Source organism: Perca fluviatilis, chromosome 12 (assembly GCF_010015445.1).
Source record: "Perca fluviatilis chromosome 12, GENO_Pfluv_1.0, whole genome shotgun sequence".
NCBI lineage: Eukaryota > Metazoa > Chordata > Actinopteri > Perciformes > Percidae > Perca > Perca fluviatilis.
In genome coordinates this window covers 36,666,402-36,683,827 of record NC_053123.1, presented here as the reverse complement: position 1 = coordinate 36,683,827, position 17,426 = coordinate 36,666,402, and the positions used below count along the sequence as shown (strand labels likewise).

Below are 17,426 nucleotides of genomic sequence, written 5' to 3'. Positions count from 1 at the left end.
GTGTTGTGGTTCTCTGAGTGGTGAACTAACCGCTGCGTGCCTGTTGTGTGTTGTGGTTCTCTGAGTGGTGAACTAACCGCTGCGTGCCTGTTGTGTGTTGTGGTTCTCTGAGTAGTGAACTAACCGCTGCGTGCCTGTTGTGGTTCTCTGAGTAGTGAACTAACCGCTGCGTGCCTGTTGTGTGGTTCTCTGAGTAGTGAACTAACCGCTGCGTGCCTGTTGTGTGTTGTGGTTCTCTGAGTGGTGAACTAACCGCTGCGTGCCTGTTGTGTGTTGTGGTTCTCTGAGTAGTGAACTAACCGCTGCGTGCCTGTTGTGTGTTGTGGTTCTCTGAGTGGTGAACTAACCGCTGCGTGCCTGTTGTGTGTTGTGGTTCTCTGAGTAGTGAACTAACGCTCGTGCCTGTTGTGGTTCTCTGGAGTGGTGAACTTGCGTGCCTGTTGTGGTTCTCTGAGTGGTGAACTAACGCTCGTGCCTGTTGTGGTTCTCTGGTAGTAACTAACGCGCTGCGTGTCTGTTGGGTTCTCTGAGTAGTGAACTAATATTCGTGCCTTGTGTGTTGTGGTTCTCTGAGTAGTGAACTAACCGCTGCGTGCGGTGTTGTGGTTCTCTGAGTAGTGAACTAAACCGCTCGGTGCCTGTTGTGTTTCTCTGAGTGGTGAACTAACGCTCGTGCCTGTTGTGTGTTGTGGTTCTCTGGTGGTGAACTAAGCTGCGTGCCTGTTTTGTGTTGTGTTCTCTGAGTGGTGAACTAACGCTGCGTGCCTGTTGTGGTTCTCTGAGTGGTGAACTAACACCTCGTGCCTGTTTTGTGTTGTGTGGTTCTCTGAGTGGTGAACTAACGGCTGCGTGCCTGTTTTGTGTTGTGGTTCTCTGAGTGGTGAACTAACCGCTGCGTGCCTGTTATTGTGTTGTGGTTCTCTGAGTGGTGAACTAACCGCTGCGTGCCTGTTTTTGTTGTGGTTCTCTGAGTAGTGGACTAACGCTGCGTGCCTGTTGTGTGTTGTGGTTCTCTGAGTGGTGAACTAACGCGCGTGCCTGTTGTGGTTCTCTGAGTAGTGAACTAACGCTCGCGTGCCTGTTGTGGTTCTCTGAGTAGTGAACTAACCGCTGCGTGCCTGTTTGTGTTGTGGTTCTCTGAGTAGTGAACTAACCGCTGCGTGCCTGTTGTGGTTCTCTGAGTAGTGAACTAACCGCGGCGTGCCTGTTGTGGTTCTCTGAGTGGTGAACTAACACGCGCGTGCCTGTTGTGGTTCTCTGAGTAGTGAACTAACCGCTCGCGTGCCTGTTGTGGTTCTCTGAGTAGTGAACTAACCGCTCGTGCTTGTTGGTGTTGTGGTTCTCTGAGTAGTGAACTAACCGCTGGCGTGCCTGTTGTTTTTTGTTGGTTCTCTGAGTGGTGAACTAACCGCTGCGTGCCTGTTGTGGTTCTCTGAGTAGTGAACTAACCGCTGCGTGCCTGTTGTGTTGTTGTGGTTCTCTGAGTAGGTGAACTAACCGCTCGTGCCTGTTGTGTTGTGGTTCTCTGAGTAGTGAACTAACCGCTGCGTGCCTGGTTGTTTCTCTGGTGGTGACTAATCGCTCGTGCCTGTTGTGCTTCTCTGAGGTATTGAACTAACCGCTCGTGCCTGTTGTTTGTTGTGGTTCTCTGAGGTGGTGAACTAACCCGGGGGCGCCTGTTGTGTGTTGTGGTTCTCTGGTGTAGTGAACTAACGTTTCGTGCCTTGTTGTGGTTCTCTGAGTAGTGAACTAACCGCTCGTGCCTGTTGTGTGTTGTGGTTCTCTGAGTGGTGAACTAACCGCTTGCGTGCCTGTTGTGTGTTGTGGTTCTCTGAGTAGGTGAACTAACCGCTGCGTGCCCTGTTGTGTGTTGTGGTTCTCTGGGTAGTGAACTAACCGCTCGTGCCTGTTGTGTGTTGTGGTTCTCTGAGTAGTGAACTAACCGCTGCGTGCCTGTTTTGGTTCTCTGAGGTAGTGAACTAACCGTGCGTGCCTGTTGTATGTTGTGGTTCTCTGAGTGAGTGAACTAACGCCGCGTGCCTGTTGTGTGTTGTGGTTCTCTGGTGGTGAACTAACCGCTCGTGCCTGTTGTGTGTTGTGGTTCTCTGAGTGGTGAACTAACCGCTCGTGCCTGTTGTGTGTTGTGGTTCTCTGAGTAGTGAACTAACGCTGCGTGCTGTTGTTGTGGTTCTCTGAGTGGTGAACTAACCGCTGCGTGCCTGTTGTGTATTGTGGTTCTCTGAGTGGTGAACTAACCGCTGCGTGCCTGTTGTGTGTTGTGGTTCTCTGAGTGGTGAACTAACCGCTGCGTGCCTGCAGCTGTTCGAGGTGAACCAGACCGTAGCCACGTCCGGCGCCTATGACTGGGAGTTCTTCTCCGTGGGACCGTACCACTTCCTGGCCGTGGCCAACACCTTCGACGGTCAGACCACCACCATAAGCTCCACCGTCTACGTCTGGCTGGACGGGCGCTTCCAGCTCTTCCAGAGCATCCCGGTCAGTTGTTGTGATAGTGTGTGATGATATGTGTTTTGTGTGTTGTTTATATGTGATGTGTGTGTATGTGATGATGTGGGTGTTATATATGTGTTGTTTGTGTGTGTCTGTTTATAATAGTGATGGTATTGTGTTTTTTTGTGTGTGTCTGTTTATGTGGTGATTGTTTTGTGTGTGTGCGTTTATTGTGGTATGTGTGTGCTGTTTATGTATTGTGTGTGTGTATTGGTTTATAGTTTGTGTTGGTGTGTGTGTTAATGATGTGTATTGTTGTGTCTGTTTATTGTGGTGTTTTGATGTGTGTCTGTTATATGATGTGATGGTGTGTGTTATTGTTGTGTCTGTTTATATGTGTATTATTGATTTTGTGTGTGTGTGTTGTTATATGTGTATGTGGTGTTGTTTTATGTGTTATGATGTGTTGTTTATATGATTGTTTTGTGTTATTGTTATGTTTTGTGTGTGGTGTGTTTGTTTGTTATATGTGCTGTTTATATTTGTTGTGTTGTGCTGTTTATGTGTATTGGGTCTGATGTGTGTTTTTGTTGTATGTGGTTTATTTATTTGTTTGTTGTTTTTATATTTTGTTTATGTGGTGTCTGTGTTTGTGTGTTTTGTTTTGTATTTATGTTTGTGTGTGTCTGTGTTGTGTGTCTGTTAGGTGTCTGTGCTCGTGTGTGCGTTCGCATGTGTGGTGTCTATTATTATGATGCTGTGGTGTGTGTGTGTGTATGGTGTGTGTGTTATGTGTGTGTCTGTGTGTGTGTCGTGGTGTGTGTGTTAGATTGTGTGTTGTGTGTGATGCGTGTCGTGGGTGTGTGTGTGTGTCTGTGTGTTTGTGTGTGTGTTGTTATTGTGTGTTGTTTGTGGTTGGGGGGGGGGGGGGGGTTGTGTGTGTGTGTTGGTGTGTGTATGTTGTGGTGTCTGTGTGTGTGTGTGTGGTGTGTGTGTGTGTGGTGTTGTGTGGTTTGTGTGGTGTGTGTGTGTGTGTGTGTGTGGGTGGGTGTGGGTGTGTGTGTGTGTTGTGTGTGTGTGTTGTGTTTGTGTGTTTGTTATGTAGTTTGTGTGTGTTTGTGTGTGTTTGTGGTGTGGTTTTGTTATGGTGTTTGTGGTGGGGTTTTCCAGCAGCAGATTGTTTGGACTCGTCCGTCCACAGTCGGATCATGAACTTTTGGATTTTAAAGCCACAAAACAGTTAAAACCTCATAAAAACTACCTGAACCTTTAATTCAACTTCTACAGAAACTCTGTAAGTTGTGTGTGTGTGTGTGTGTGTGTGTGTGTGTGTTTGTGTGTATATGTGTGTATGTGTGTGTGTGTGTGTGTGTGTGTCTGTGTGTGTGTGTGTGTGTGTGTTTGTGTGTATGAGCAATGCATGGCGCCAGGCTCCAGTGTGCTGCGGTGGTGCATGCGTGTGTGCGTGCGTGCGTGCATGCGTGCGGCTCTGCGTCCGTGCGCGTGCGTGCGTGCGGCCTGTGCGCTGCGCGCAGGTAGCCCAGGCTCCAGGTGCGCGCAGGTGCGTGCATGTGTGCGTGTGGCCTGTGTGCCCAGTGCGCCGCGGTGCGGCTCCCAGTGCGTGCGGCTCTCCAGGCCTGTGCAGCGCAGGCGCGTGCGGCCTGTGCTCCAGTGTGTGCGTGCGTGCGTGTCTGGTGCGGCTCCATGCGGCGCCGCGTGTGTGCTCCCGGTGGCACGAAAAAGTGCGCGCAGGTGTACGCGGTGCGTGTTCTGTGCGTTTGTGTGCGCGCAGGTGCATGCGTGTGTGCGTGTGCGTGCGTGCATGCGTGTTTGTGTGTCTGTGTGTGTGTGTGTGTGTGTGTGTGTGCGGTTTGTGCGTGCTGCAGCTGTGTGCGTGTTTGTGCGTTTGTGGGTAAAAGCGTGTGTGCATGCGTGCGTGCGTTTGTGTGCTCTGTAAAAGCGCAGGTGCAGGTTTGTGTGTGTGCGTTTGCGTGTTTGGTGTGCGCAGCGCAGGTGCGTTTCAGGTTTGTGTGTGTGTGTGTGTGTTTGTGTGTTTTAAGTGCAGCGCGGTGTGTGCGTTTCAGGTTTGTGTGTGCGCGCAAAAGGCAGTGTTTGCGTTTGTGCGCGCAGGTGCGTATGTGCGTGTGTGTGTGTGTGTGTGTTTCTGTGTGTTCTGTGTGCGCGCAGCGCAAGTGTGTGTTTGTGCGTTTGGCGCAGCGCAGGTGTGTGTTTCAGTGCGCTGCAGCGCAGGTGTTTTGGCGCGGTGCGCAGGTGTGTATGTGCGTGCGGAAAAGCGGCGCGCAGGTTCTTGTGCGGTTTGTGCGCGTAGGTTTGTGTGTTTGTGTGTGTGTGTTTGTGCGTTTGTGCGCGGTGTGTGTGTTTGTGCGTTTGCGTGCGCGCGGTGTGCGTTTGCGTTTGGCGCAGCGCAGGTAAAGGTTTGTGTGCGCGGTGCTGTGCCGCAGGTGGGTTTCAGGTGCGTGTATGTGCGGTCATGCGCAGCGCAGTGTGTGGGTTTGAGGCGAGGGGGTGCGTTTGTCAGTGTGTGGTGTGTGTGTGTGTGTGGAAGCGAGTGTGTTGTGTGCGCGTGCGGGGTACTTGGGATTTTGTGTGTTTGTGTGTGCGTGTGTGTGTGTGTGTGTGGGGGTTTTCCAGCAGCAGATTGTTTGGACTCGTCCGTCACGGCGGATCATGAACTTTTATTGGATTTTTAAAGCCACAAAACATGTTTAAAGCCTCATGAAACTACCTGAACCTTTAATTCAACTTCTGACAGAAACTCTGTTTACATCACGTGTGTGTGTGTGTGTGTGTGTGTGTGTGTGTGTGTGTGTGTGTGTGTGTGTGTGTGTGTGTAGTAGAATCTAGATAATATTAATGTAATAGATCTAATAATAGAGCCGAGATTACCGGCTGAAGACTGGCGCCCTCTTCAGGCAGCAAGAGTTATTACACCCAGAACAAATACACTGATGAGTCAGAAACCTGGTATATGATGACATACGATGACATACTTGGGTTTATATGGTGTTGGTGTTTTTTTGTGTGTGTGTGTATATGTATGTGCGTGTGTGTGTGTCTCTGTGTGTGTATATATGTGTGTATTTTTGTGTGTGTGTCTGTTTGTGTGTGTATATGTGTGTGTCTGTGTGTGTGCGTGTTTTTGTGTGTGTGTGTGTGTCTGTGTGTGTTTGTGTTGTGGGTAAAACAGTAGCTTCCTTTCTCTCACCGGGCGGGACGTGTTTCTCGGCCAATCCACAGCATCAACCCACCGGTACCACTCAACACACTCACACAATTCTACCTTCCAGACATCCTCACGCTGGTCAGGTGGTCCCCTACACCCAACAACGGCCTCACCACTTAAAGGTTTCTCGGCGGGCGAGTCTCCACAGCATCAACTCCACCGTGTACGAACTCAACACACTCACACAGACCTTCATACGCTTCCAGGACATCCTCACGCACAGGTCAGGCTCTGGATGCACAACAGACACACTACAGACACACAACAGACACACAACACACTCACACAGGCCTTCATCCACTTCCAGGACATCCTCACTCACAGTCAGACTCTGGATGCACAACAGACACACTACAGACACACTACAGACATACAACAGACACACACAGGCCTTCATCCGCTTCCAGGATATCCTCACACACAGGTCAGGCTCTGGATGCACAACAGACACACTACAGACACACACAGGTCAGGCTCTGGATGCACAACAGACACACTACAGACACACACAGGCTTTCATCCACTTCCAGGACATCCTCACGCACAGGTCAGGCTCTGGACATACAACAGACACACTACAGACACACAAGTCAGGCTCTGGATGCACTACAGACACACAACAGACACACAACAGACACACACAGGTCAGGCTCTAGACGCACAACAGACACACAACAGAAACACACAGGTAAGGGTCTGGACACACAACAGACACACAACAGACCCAACAGACAGGGTAAGGGCTTTACCGAGCCTGTGATCACATGTGTTTGTTGTTGTGCAGTGCGTTGGACTGGGAGTTCTTCACCGTGGGAGAGGAGAAGTTTTTGGTCGTGGCCAACTCTCACGACGGCAGCTCCTTCTCTCTGAACAGTGTCGTCTACAGGTGGGTACTTCCTGTCTTTACACACTAGAGCACAGGTGTCAAACTCGAGGCCCGCGGGCCAGATCTGGCCCCCTTGAAAGTTTTGATCCGGCCCGCATATCAATATAGGTTCACGATAGATTTTGGCCCGCCTAGTTTCTGCGCAGAAACCAAAAAGCCGGGAAACTCTTTCCAAACTGTAATTACGTCACACTCAAAGCAGAATTTGGAAGATTTGTCGACTTTGAGACTCTCAAATTGTGAAATTGTGAGTGTGTGTGTGTGTGTGTGTGGTGTGTGTGTGTGTGTGTGCGAGTGTGTGTGTGCGAGTGTGTGTGAGTGTGTGTGAGTGTGTGTGTGTGTGATTGTGTGTGTGTGTATATATGTAGTGTGTGTGTGTGTGTGTGTGTGTGTGTTTGTATGTGTGTGTGTGTGTGTTTGTGTGCGAGTGTGTGTGAGTGTGTGAGCGAGTGTTTGTGTGTGTGATTGTGTGTGTGTGTATATATGTATGTGTGTGTGTGTGTGTTTGTATGTGTGTGTGTGTGTGTGTGTTGCGTGCAAGTGTGTGTGAGTGTGTGTGCGAGAGTGTGTGTGTGTGTGTGTGTGTTTGTGTGTCTTAGCTCGTACTCTCTGAACAGTGTCATCTACAGGTGGGTACTTCCTGTCTTTACACACTAGAGCACTGCAGAATTTGGCAGATTTGCCAACTTTGAGACTCAGAAATTCCCGCAGAAGCAGAGAGAGTTTTCATATTTAGGCTGTGAAACATGTTGCTGCTTGATTTGCAAAACTCTCTGATGGCTAAGGAACTTTTTTTTTAGGGCTTTATGTCGACATAACTGTAAGAAAATGAGACGGTCAAATATTTTTGACTTTGATTACATGAAAGCATGTTAATGAACTCTACATGTCTGGCCCCTGATGTGAGTCTTATTTCCAAGTGTGGCCCTTAGTGAAGTTGAGTTTGACACCCCTGCACTAGAGGGTCACACAAGAATCAATTGTCGCTCCCATCCCATCCCGAGCCCACGAATATACTCCCGTCATATCCCGTTCACATGAGTGCCCCCCACCCAAACAAATCCTGTCCTGCAAAATCCCAAGAGAAAGACTTCTGAATCCCGTCCCGCTCCCGTTTCGTTCCCTATGTTGTCTAAAGCTATCAGACTCTGTTGCCCCCCTGTAGCATGTGTGGTTAATCGTGGTCAAATCACTGAGGTTGCCTCGGAAATGTAGGCTCCACTATACATGCATTACCTGCAGGCCTAGGTAACATGCATTACCTGCAGGTGTAGGCCATTTCATTACGTAATTCCTAACAGAGATCTTCTCACACTCAAAACACACATTTATCAATTTAGGGTAGGTTAGAAGAATCGCTGCCTTCCGCATACTAAGTAGCCTAGGAATGCCTCGCGATCTTTGGGCGCACTCACAGCATTGCATCATAATTTATTATTAACAATTTATTATTATTATTTATATTTCCGGCTCCGTCCCGCTCCCGTTGATTTCTATGTTCTATTCCGTCCCTATCACGTTACCAACGGTGAGATTGACTCCTGTATCGCAGTCCCGAAAAATTGTCACCCTCTAGTGTGTACTTCCTGTCTTTTCCAAAGATATATAACAGGAACTGAAAGCATTGCAGCCAGCTGTAAATCTCTGTAAATGTAAATGTAAATGATTATGTAAATCTACTACCATGAGTTTGGCAAACAAATAAAAACCAACGCTCAGTGATCATTTCATCACATCTGGCAAACGACAGTCGCAGTAAACCTCCCGTCAGTCGTAGCTTCGGCCGGATGTCCGTCCCCTTCCTCTGTCTTTCTGTTAGCTTTCTAACCTCCGGTGGATTTCTGAGGACTATGGTTAACTGCTCCTCAGATCTCTGCAGGGTAAATCCAGACAGCTAGCTAGACTATCTGTCCAATCTGAGTTTTCTGTTGCACGACTAAAACTACGTTTGAACGTACACATGTTCCACCAAAACAAGTTCCTTCCTGAGACTATTTAGCAGAGGCACCGTGGCTCCGTCCAGAGCTTAGCACCGCCCAAGACGATTGTGATTGGTTTTAAGAAATGCCAATAAACCAGAGCACTGTGTGGACTAGCCAGACCTTCCTCCGCAGAGCTGTGGAGGAAGGTCTGGCAAAGCAAGACTAGGAACGGTATGACGGAAAATGTAAGTGGTTTTGAAACCGTGACTTTATCAAACCGTGGTATACCTTGAAACCGGTAAATGGCCCATGCCTATTCACGATTCTCGCATCTCGAGTCCGAGTATAGTCTGAAGTCTTTAGAGGACGAGTTCGACTTGAGTCTAAGTCTCAAATTCGAGTCCCTATCTCTGGTCTGTTAGCGTTTGTTTGTGTCTGTTGGTGCAGACTTGTAGCCTGACGTGGTCATACTCAGATTGTAGTCAGAATCTGATTCTGATGCTGCTCCATTGGGCTGTGATTATGGGGCGTGTTTCAACCGAACCAGGAAAGAAAATGCCTCGGCACTCAATTGGATAGACCTACAACCAATCACAGCAACAGATAGACCTACAACCAGTCAGAGCAATGGATAGACCTACAACCAATTAGAGCAACGGATAGACCTACAACCAATCAGAGCAATGGATAGACCTACAACCAATCAGAGCAATGGATAGACCTACAACCAATCAGAGCAACAGATAGACCTACAACCAATTAGAGCAACGGATAGACCTACAACCAATCAGAACTGGATAGACCTACAACCAATCAGAGCAACAGATAGACCTACAACCAATCAGAGCAACAGATAGACCTACAACCAATCAGAGCAACGGATAGACCTACAACCAATCAGAGGAATGGATAGATCTACAACCAATCAGAGCAACGGAGCATGTGACATATACGCCCCATTTTCTTAGCGACCATCTGGGCTAAACTTTTGCCGAATCCCGTAGGAAGGACGGCAAAAACATCTTTCTGATTGACAAATGCCTTGATCGCGGTTCTCTGTTCCTCTTTTAAAGTGAATGCGCTGTTGATATCTTCTATAACAGACACAATGGCAGCCATCTTTGTTGAAAACAAATTCAACCCAAGCGCTCTTTGGTGACGTGGTCGATTACGTTACTGTTGATCATCTGTCCATCATCGTATAAAGCCCACCCTGCCAATTTGATTGGTCCAAACAGCTCTGGTTGGAGCATAGTAGCTCCACAAGTTCAGACCGAACTTCCTGACCTCAAATGTTATGGGCGGGGCTAAGTTCGGCTGGCATCCAGGCTACCAGACTTAAGTATTTGCCTTGTGTTTGGTGTTTATCTCTGCGTGTTTTGTGTGTCCAGGTGGCAGGGTTACGAGGGCTTCGTGGCGGTCCACAGTCTGCCAACATTTGGCTGCAGAGACTGGGAACACTTCAGCACCGACCAAGGCTCCTTCCTCGTCTACTCCAGCGCCACTTCAAGGCTCAGCAAGGTCTTCAAACTCAGGACTTACTGAATCAGACTCTGTCCTCTACTACACATAGACTCCAGACACTGCCAGGAACTCCTCAAACCTCAAAACAACGTTATTTATAATCTACTAACTTCATCACAGCAACATTCACGCTCATGTTTTCTTCAGAACTGAGTGAAGTCTTCAGAGTTCAACCCTGAGACGCTTCAGACTTTCTGTCCGTTGATGAAGTTTCAAGAGTCGAATCCTGCTGAGAAACTGTTGGAGCTGCGTCCTCTTCAGGGACCCTAAGCCCTCCTGCACACTGGCTGCGTGGCGTGAGCGTTTTTATTTTGGCTCCCATGTTAACAGGTTAAAGCGTGCACACTACCTGGGTGACACGCACGACAAAAACGTGTGCATGATAGAAAATAGAACCAACGCCTATTTTTCACGTAACACGCCAGTGTGTTGGAGACAAAATAGAATATGAAAAGTTGTTTATATGTCATTTTGACACAAATACACATTAATGAATGACATGATGTTTGAAAGTCTCGAGGTTTTGACGTGAATGCAGATATAAATGTCGTTAAAAAAAAAAATAATAATAATTATTGATTTTCAAATATTGCACCTGTCAATCCAGAAGGAAATATTCTGGAGCCTATTTTGCCATCAATACTGCCGATGTTGTCTTTGCTGTAATCAGATCAGAATATATTTATGTTTATGGGAAACATCCATGTGTCCAGACAAGGCTAGCAGCGCCACATCAGACACCTTTCTGGTGGGTAAAGACATAGAAAACGCCACGCAGACGCCAAGCTCACGACACGCAGCCAGTGTGCAGGAGGCCTAACAGATGTCGTAAACATCCGTGGCTCAGCCCAGACTATGGTGGGGGGCATGACTCCCCTAGGAGATTTTCTTCCATTTTACTGCAGCTATTTGCACTTTCTCTTAAGCCTTTGGATGACAGAATGCCTAAGAAGGGATCATCATTTGTGAAAAACATAACTGTTGCTGAGGAAAAACTACATTTGATTATCATAAAGTATGTCTGTTAAAAGGATACTTTTGCGTATTCATAGAACCCATTTATTATTCAGATATCTGCAGGTCAGAGGTCAACAAACCCCTTTGAAACAAGGCCATACATCCATCCCTTTGACAAAATGTAGCTGAACTTTGGAGCATTATTTAGCCCCCCCCCCCATAGCCCCCCTTTTGATCATATCCTATGCATCTGCCCAACAAAAGAGGTGTGCAACAAAGCTTTCCTACGTTGTTTTTGACACTTTAAAAGACCCTCAAAATAAAACCTGAAAATAACAAGCTGCTACATCAGTTCTACTTTACTACCAGTTCTACTTTACTACTTTACTACTTGTGCTCATTTAAAATACAATCAATCAATACTTGTCTTATTTGTTATTACTTTAAAGTCTTAATTTAACTGTAGCCTGCTTTTCCCAGTGTTTAGTTTGAGTTACCGTTATTTTAGACTGAATCAAGCTGTCAGCTAGCGGTTAGCTGAATTAGCTGTTAGCTAAACTAAAGTTAGCTTCCCGGTGAAGGCTAACGGCAGGGGCTCCAACTACGACCGGACACGTGGAAAAGATCGTGCAGTGTCGGAAATCCTCGTTAAACAGGATTATCATCTGCGCATGTCGGACCGTGCAGGCAGCAAGGATACCGTTACGTAGTGATGATTGTTTTGTAGGAGAACTTTCACACTTACGTTCATAAATTCATCGTCTGTGTTGCGAGTCGTGCAAATTTGAAATTAACAAATGTGAATCACTAAAGTAGCTAGATATATGAAACGAAAGCAGGTTTAAACTACACTCTTTCAGTGTTTGGGAAAGCCTGCCCCTGAAGCTATACTGCTGATTAGGATGACACTACAGCAGACACTACAGCTACTTACAGAAACTACAGAACGTGAGTCAGATGAGGCTGATACTTTACACAGTAACGTTACAAAAAAACCTATGGGATTGTCGCTGTGGGACGGGCCAGTCTAATGCTGGGAGTGAATGAATGACAGTATACTCACTACAAAAAACTACACTGCACTGCTATCTTGCAAAAAGGGAATACTTAATTTTGAAAATTGCTTTTTGAAAAGCAGAAGTGAATTCTGTTACACTGTAAACTGAAAAAAAAAGTCTAATAACATTTTGTAACTTTTTTACAAAATTAATAAGCTATTATTATGAAATTAAGAACCACATTGGACACACACACACATATACATTACATACATTCATACAGACACACAAATATATATTTTCTACTTTTTTGTCATCTCCTGCAAAGGTTAAAATATCTTTAGATTTATTTTCTTTGTGATTTTTGTCATAAAAAGCATTTAGCATAGTGTGTCTGTAACAGACACTCAGGTGTCTAGTCAAACACTAACTTATTATATGTGTTGTTGATATTATAATATATTATAGTTCATGACTAAGTGTTTATATTCCAGTTGTACCCGACTGTTTGCTTCTTCGTATGGTAATAAATGTTCCTCATTATCTGATTTCTCCAGTTTGGTCTGATTTTATTTCCCAGTTTTCTGATGATTTCACCCCTGTTTATTACATGCACACACACAGACACACACACACACACACACACACACACACACACACACACACACACACACACAGACACACACATCTCTGCAGAGCTTCCATATGTATAAATTCGCTAAAAGTTGCTCAGCTAACAACTTAGAGCATAGTCTGTTTTATTTCTAACAGATAACTTTAACATCTGGGAACATCAAGACATTGCTAAAAACTTTGAGTCTGTAGTTTGAGTCTCCTACCTGTCTCTGCACTAGACATGCTACGCTGGTCGCCGTAATGACGCGCCATTGATTACGGGAAGGTGTTTACGTAGGTGGAGCGTTCAATGCAGTAGGCTGTGAGAAAGTGGAAATGGAACTGGTGAGCAGAAAAGGTTTGGCAGTACTTTCAGTCAAAAGTAGGCCATTCAAGTCCAGCTACATGTTCAATTTGCAATGCTGATTGGTCTAGTGGTGGCGAGGACCCTAAACAATACACAACATGGCTGCTGTTACAACATTTGGTATGAAACATCTGAAAGAATACGAGTTGTGCATGAAGGAATCTACAGACAGCAGCCAAAATGCAGCAACTTCAGGTACAATAAAATGAAAAATACACTGCTGTGGACGTTGTTTACTTCTTAAAAAATTTTAACTTCAACAATTTTTCAGTCCCTCCCCACCTTTCCGCTAAAGCTCCAAACGGTCTCCTAAGCCCCTCCCCCCACAAGGGAGAATGAATGTGTGTGCATGAGCAGTGATTGACAAGCAGTTAGACAACTCCCCCTGGCCCTGATTGGTGCATCTGAACAGTTAGACACCTCCCCTTGGCCCTGATTGGTGCATCTGAACAGTTAGACACCCCCCTGGCCCTGATTGGTGCATCTGAACAGTTAGACACTCCCCCTGGCCCTGATTGGTGCATCTGAACAGGGAGCACTGTTCTTTCTTTCTATCTTGCTGGTTTTGAGATCTGTTTGGAGACTAATAAGAAGGAAAGTAAACGGCCGGCTGCAGCAGACGGTCTGATGCTCTCTTAGGACGACATCTGGTGGACAGACACACAACTGCATTTAAAAAAACACTTCAGTCACTGATATTTCTCTGTAAAATTACCAATGTACTGTATGTTCAATATTCCCGAGCGCACATGAAGGCAGCTTCATTTCACGGAGAAAGAGAGAAAGAAAAAGAGATGAAGCCTCTTTGCTTCAGTCACCTGGGCTTCAAACTCCAGTTCATTGATTGTGTTTTTTTTTTTTACCTTCATAGTGTTTTAAACTTCTTTGTGGCAGCGATAAAGGGAGAGATGTTTCCTGTTTCCTGTAACCGTAAAACCTTGCACGCCGCGATACTGTGAGTCTGATAGCCGGTTAACGTTGCATGAATTTCCCCCGCAGGCTGACGTCGGGATGCTTTTCTTTAAAAGTCCATCGAGTCTTAAGTTTCAGCAGACATTCAAAACTCAATCAAACAAAAATTCAATCAAAATGTATTTATATAGCACTTTACAGCAACCAACAGGTATCCAAATTGCTTAACATCAGAAACCAAGAGTAAAAACACATATCATACAATAGAAAGAATTAACATAGAAAACAGTAAAATCAGAAAAGGTTACAAAGAAACAGAAGAATGAAATTGTCACACCACTGCTACGTATTAAAAGCCAGACTAAACAGGTATGTTTTGAGTTTGGACCTAAAAAGAGCTCCATCTGTGGTAGTGCGAATATCAGGGGGTAACTTGTTCCAGAGTCTCGGGGCAGCAACTGCAAAAGCCTGATCACCCCCCGAAACTAACAAACTAACAGAAAGAACTGCGTTACTGCAGGACTGTCTGATGAGTGAATGAATGTTCAGCTGGCCGGCGTCTCGCTGTATCGTTGTTATGAACGGCCATAACTATCTTTACCTTTATCAAACCTCCTGACAACAACAGCAGGCTGCTGCAGTAGAACATTGGGAGGACAGCTTTAAAACAAGTGACTTATTTAAGCCAACATGAAGCGTTGTTCATGTGGATTTGGAAAAAGTAAATCATGAATATTTAAAGACACTTTAAAGTGTTAAAGTGTTAGCGGTGGAATCAGCCGGTAATTTCTGTGTCTGTGTGGTCTGTCAGTGGTGTAATGTAACGAAGTACAATACTTTGTTACTGTACTTAAGTACATTTTTCACATATCTGTACTTTACTTAAGTACAATCGATAGTGCATACGTTTGACTTTTACTTTGTTACATTTTGCAGCAATTATCTATACTTTCTACTCCACTACATTTCAACAATGGTTTGTTATATTTTCGTTACATTTTCTGATCAGTTTTCCCCGCAGCCAAATTCAATTCAATAGCATTTATTGGCCAGGCGCGTACAGCTCCCGGTACTACCGCTGCTCCCTTTACTGCTGCTGCTCCCGATACTTTGCTTGGTCATATGTGAAACATCCGTTCACATAAGGTTAATATACAACCCGTATATTTATCTTAAAAACACTCCCGGTCCTCCTCACCTGTGAAGCCACCTACTTGTTGTCCAAGTCTGTGTGTTCTCGCTAGATAAATGTGTGCAGCATTCACTCCTGTAGGTAATAATGCAAAGTCGAGCTCTAGTTGAGGCTCTATCACCCTGATAGAGAACCAGAATTGTAAGTCAGAATGTAAACTGGGCCACAGATAGTAAGCACAATTACATTAACCTAAAACTAACTTCATTAAAATGCCACAGCCCATACTGTTTTTCTTTTAATTATTAGAATATAGACATTAAGAGAATAAATCGTAATGCAAGTACTTTTACTTTTAAAAATTGTTTGGATCATAGACTGTAAATATTATTATTATATTCATATATATAGTTTATGGTTTGGATGTTATTAAACATAACACAAACACATCACACATCAGTAACTTTCTGCTTTTATTGTGAAAAAACAAAACATGACACGTTTTTACAATTTCATGATCATAGCTCCCATCTTTAAAGGACTGGAAGTGGAAAAAGTTTACAATGTTCACGAGGAATCTCTTCAATCATTCTGAATTATTTTATACAAAGTTCATTCATTAGTTCATAACAATAATCTGAAGTATTTCTGTAAGTGTGATCCTGTACAGACTCAACTGATCAGCAGTGAGAAACAGGAGGTGACTCTCCGTCCTACACACAACACAGAGACACTGAGGAGCCATAGCAGAACCCAAACCCAGGATAAAGAGGCTGAGTGAATGTGGTGTTGAAGGTGTGGAGGTGGATCAGTGAGTCAGAGGAGACTGTGTAGAAGGACAGAGAGCCAGCAGGACAGTCCACATACACTGCTACTCTGTTATAGCCTCAAACATACACCAAACAACCAACACCCTGCTACCTACACGACATACACCCCACCATAACACGACCAAACCTCACAGCACTGAAGCGAAACTCTGATGATCAGGATATGGCTGATTACATCACTCTCACACACACACAGCTAATCAAATGTAGGGCTGGAATTCACTCATTTTATATTCATATTTGGGCTGTCACTCAATTAAAATATGTAATTCTGTTTAATTTCCTTTAAAGTGTCCAATCATAAGAGAGGTTATCTCAGGACACTTTCCAGATAGAGGAGGTCTAAGTCAGGATTTTATTTCATAGTACGCACAACAACCGTCCTCCTCTAAAGCTGTTTACTGCTCCAGAAATCAGCTGTTCTTATAATAATATTTGATGTGTATATTTTTAGTCCTTTTTAATGTTAAATAATATTCCTTTAACATTGGGAGAGCTTCTTTTATATTGCAATGATGGGGCATTCATTTTCATAATTTCATATTTTTTTATTTATTTTAATTATTTGTTTTGTTATCTCTCCAGGAGAGAGACCAGAGGCGTGTTCCAGAAAGCAGGTTTAGTGAAAACTCTGAGTTTTTAACCCTGAGATGAGGGAAACTCTGGATTTTCTGTTTCAGAAAGAGAGGTAACTTCACCTCAGAGTAAGTTAATATGGTAACTGAGCCTGTGAACCTAACCTGGTTGTGAGCAGGTTTTCTTCAAGAAACCTCAAGTTTCTCCCTCTGAGAGGGAGGAGAAACTCATTTCCTCATTCATTCATTCATTCATTCAGTCTGTATCAGTCGCATTTCAATGCAGTTTGTTATCTGCATGAATAAAAAAAACTTATTGGTTTATGTCAGGCAGACTATAAAACGTTTTTTTCTCAAACATGTCATGTCCTTTTGTCGACGATCCCGTTGATGAAAAAGCTGTATTAATTCACGGAGAGTTTATGTCGGGTGATGATATTGAGTCCCGATGTATTTTCATTTCCACATAACTGATTTGAGAGGTATTCTTTATCACAGTCCATTAGATATGTAGATATCTTATCTGTCCTCATATCACTAACATCAACCATCGTGGACAGGCTTTAACAATCTAGCAGATTCTTTGTGTTGCATTACGTTTTTTTGCAAACAGCAGTTTTCTTTATAACAGTGTAGCGGATCATACTGTAATAGTAAAGCCACTGTATGCAGAGCTGTCAGAAAAGTGTGACGTTTTATAAACGTTTTTGTAGTGTTCCCTGGACACAAACCAATGAGAGCCATTAAAAAAAAAAAAGATAATACATTATAGTTCTGTTAATGATCATTGTGCAGCCTCAGAATGGGATTAGTAGCCTATGGTTTACTTTTTCGCCCGCAGGATTGCATCTAAATGAAATTATAGGTGTAATACAATTCCAGTTTTCACCAGTAATATTAAAAGTTAACTGTGATTAAATATGAAATTAATACACTGTTAATGCGTACGCATTGACTCAAGCAGCAATTTTCTCCCACACCAATTCTCTCTCTTTTGCAGCAGCAGCCTGTCT

The 17,426-nt window shown here is 44.6% G+C and overlaps 1 protein-coding gene across 1 annotated transcript in view; it reads left to right on the top strand.

The window, feature by feature from the left end:
- The window catches only part of LOC120569488 (thrombospondin-type laminin G domain and EAR repeat-containing protein-like), a 40,759-nt gene extending 30,303 nt beyond the window's left edge, over positions 1–10,456 (top strand). Inside the window, exons 12-15 of the mRNA XM_039817347.1 lie at positions 2,320–2,496; positions 5,779–5,918; positions 6,480–6,581; positions 9,895–10,456. Of these exons, the coding sequence (XP_039673281.1) occupies positions 2,320–2,496; positions 5,779–5,918; positions 6,480–6,581; positions 9,895–10,048 (573 nt within the window). The 3' untranslated portion in view covers positions 10,049–10,456. The remainder of the gene's footprint in view (positions 1–2,319; positions 2,497–5,778; positions 5,919–6,479; positions 6,582–9,894) is intronic.
- The last annotated feature ends 6,970 nt before the right edge of the window (positions 10,457–17,426 follow it).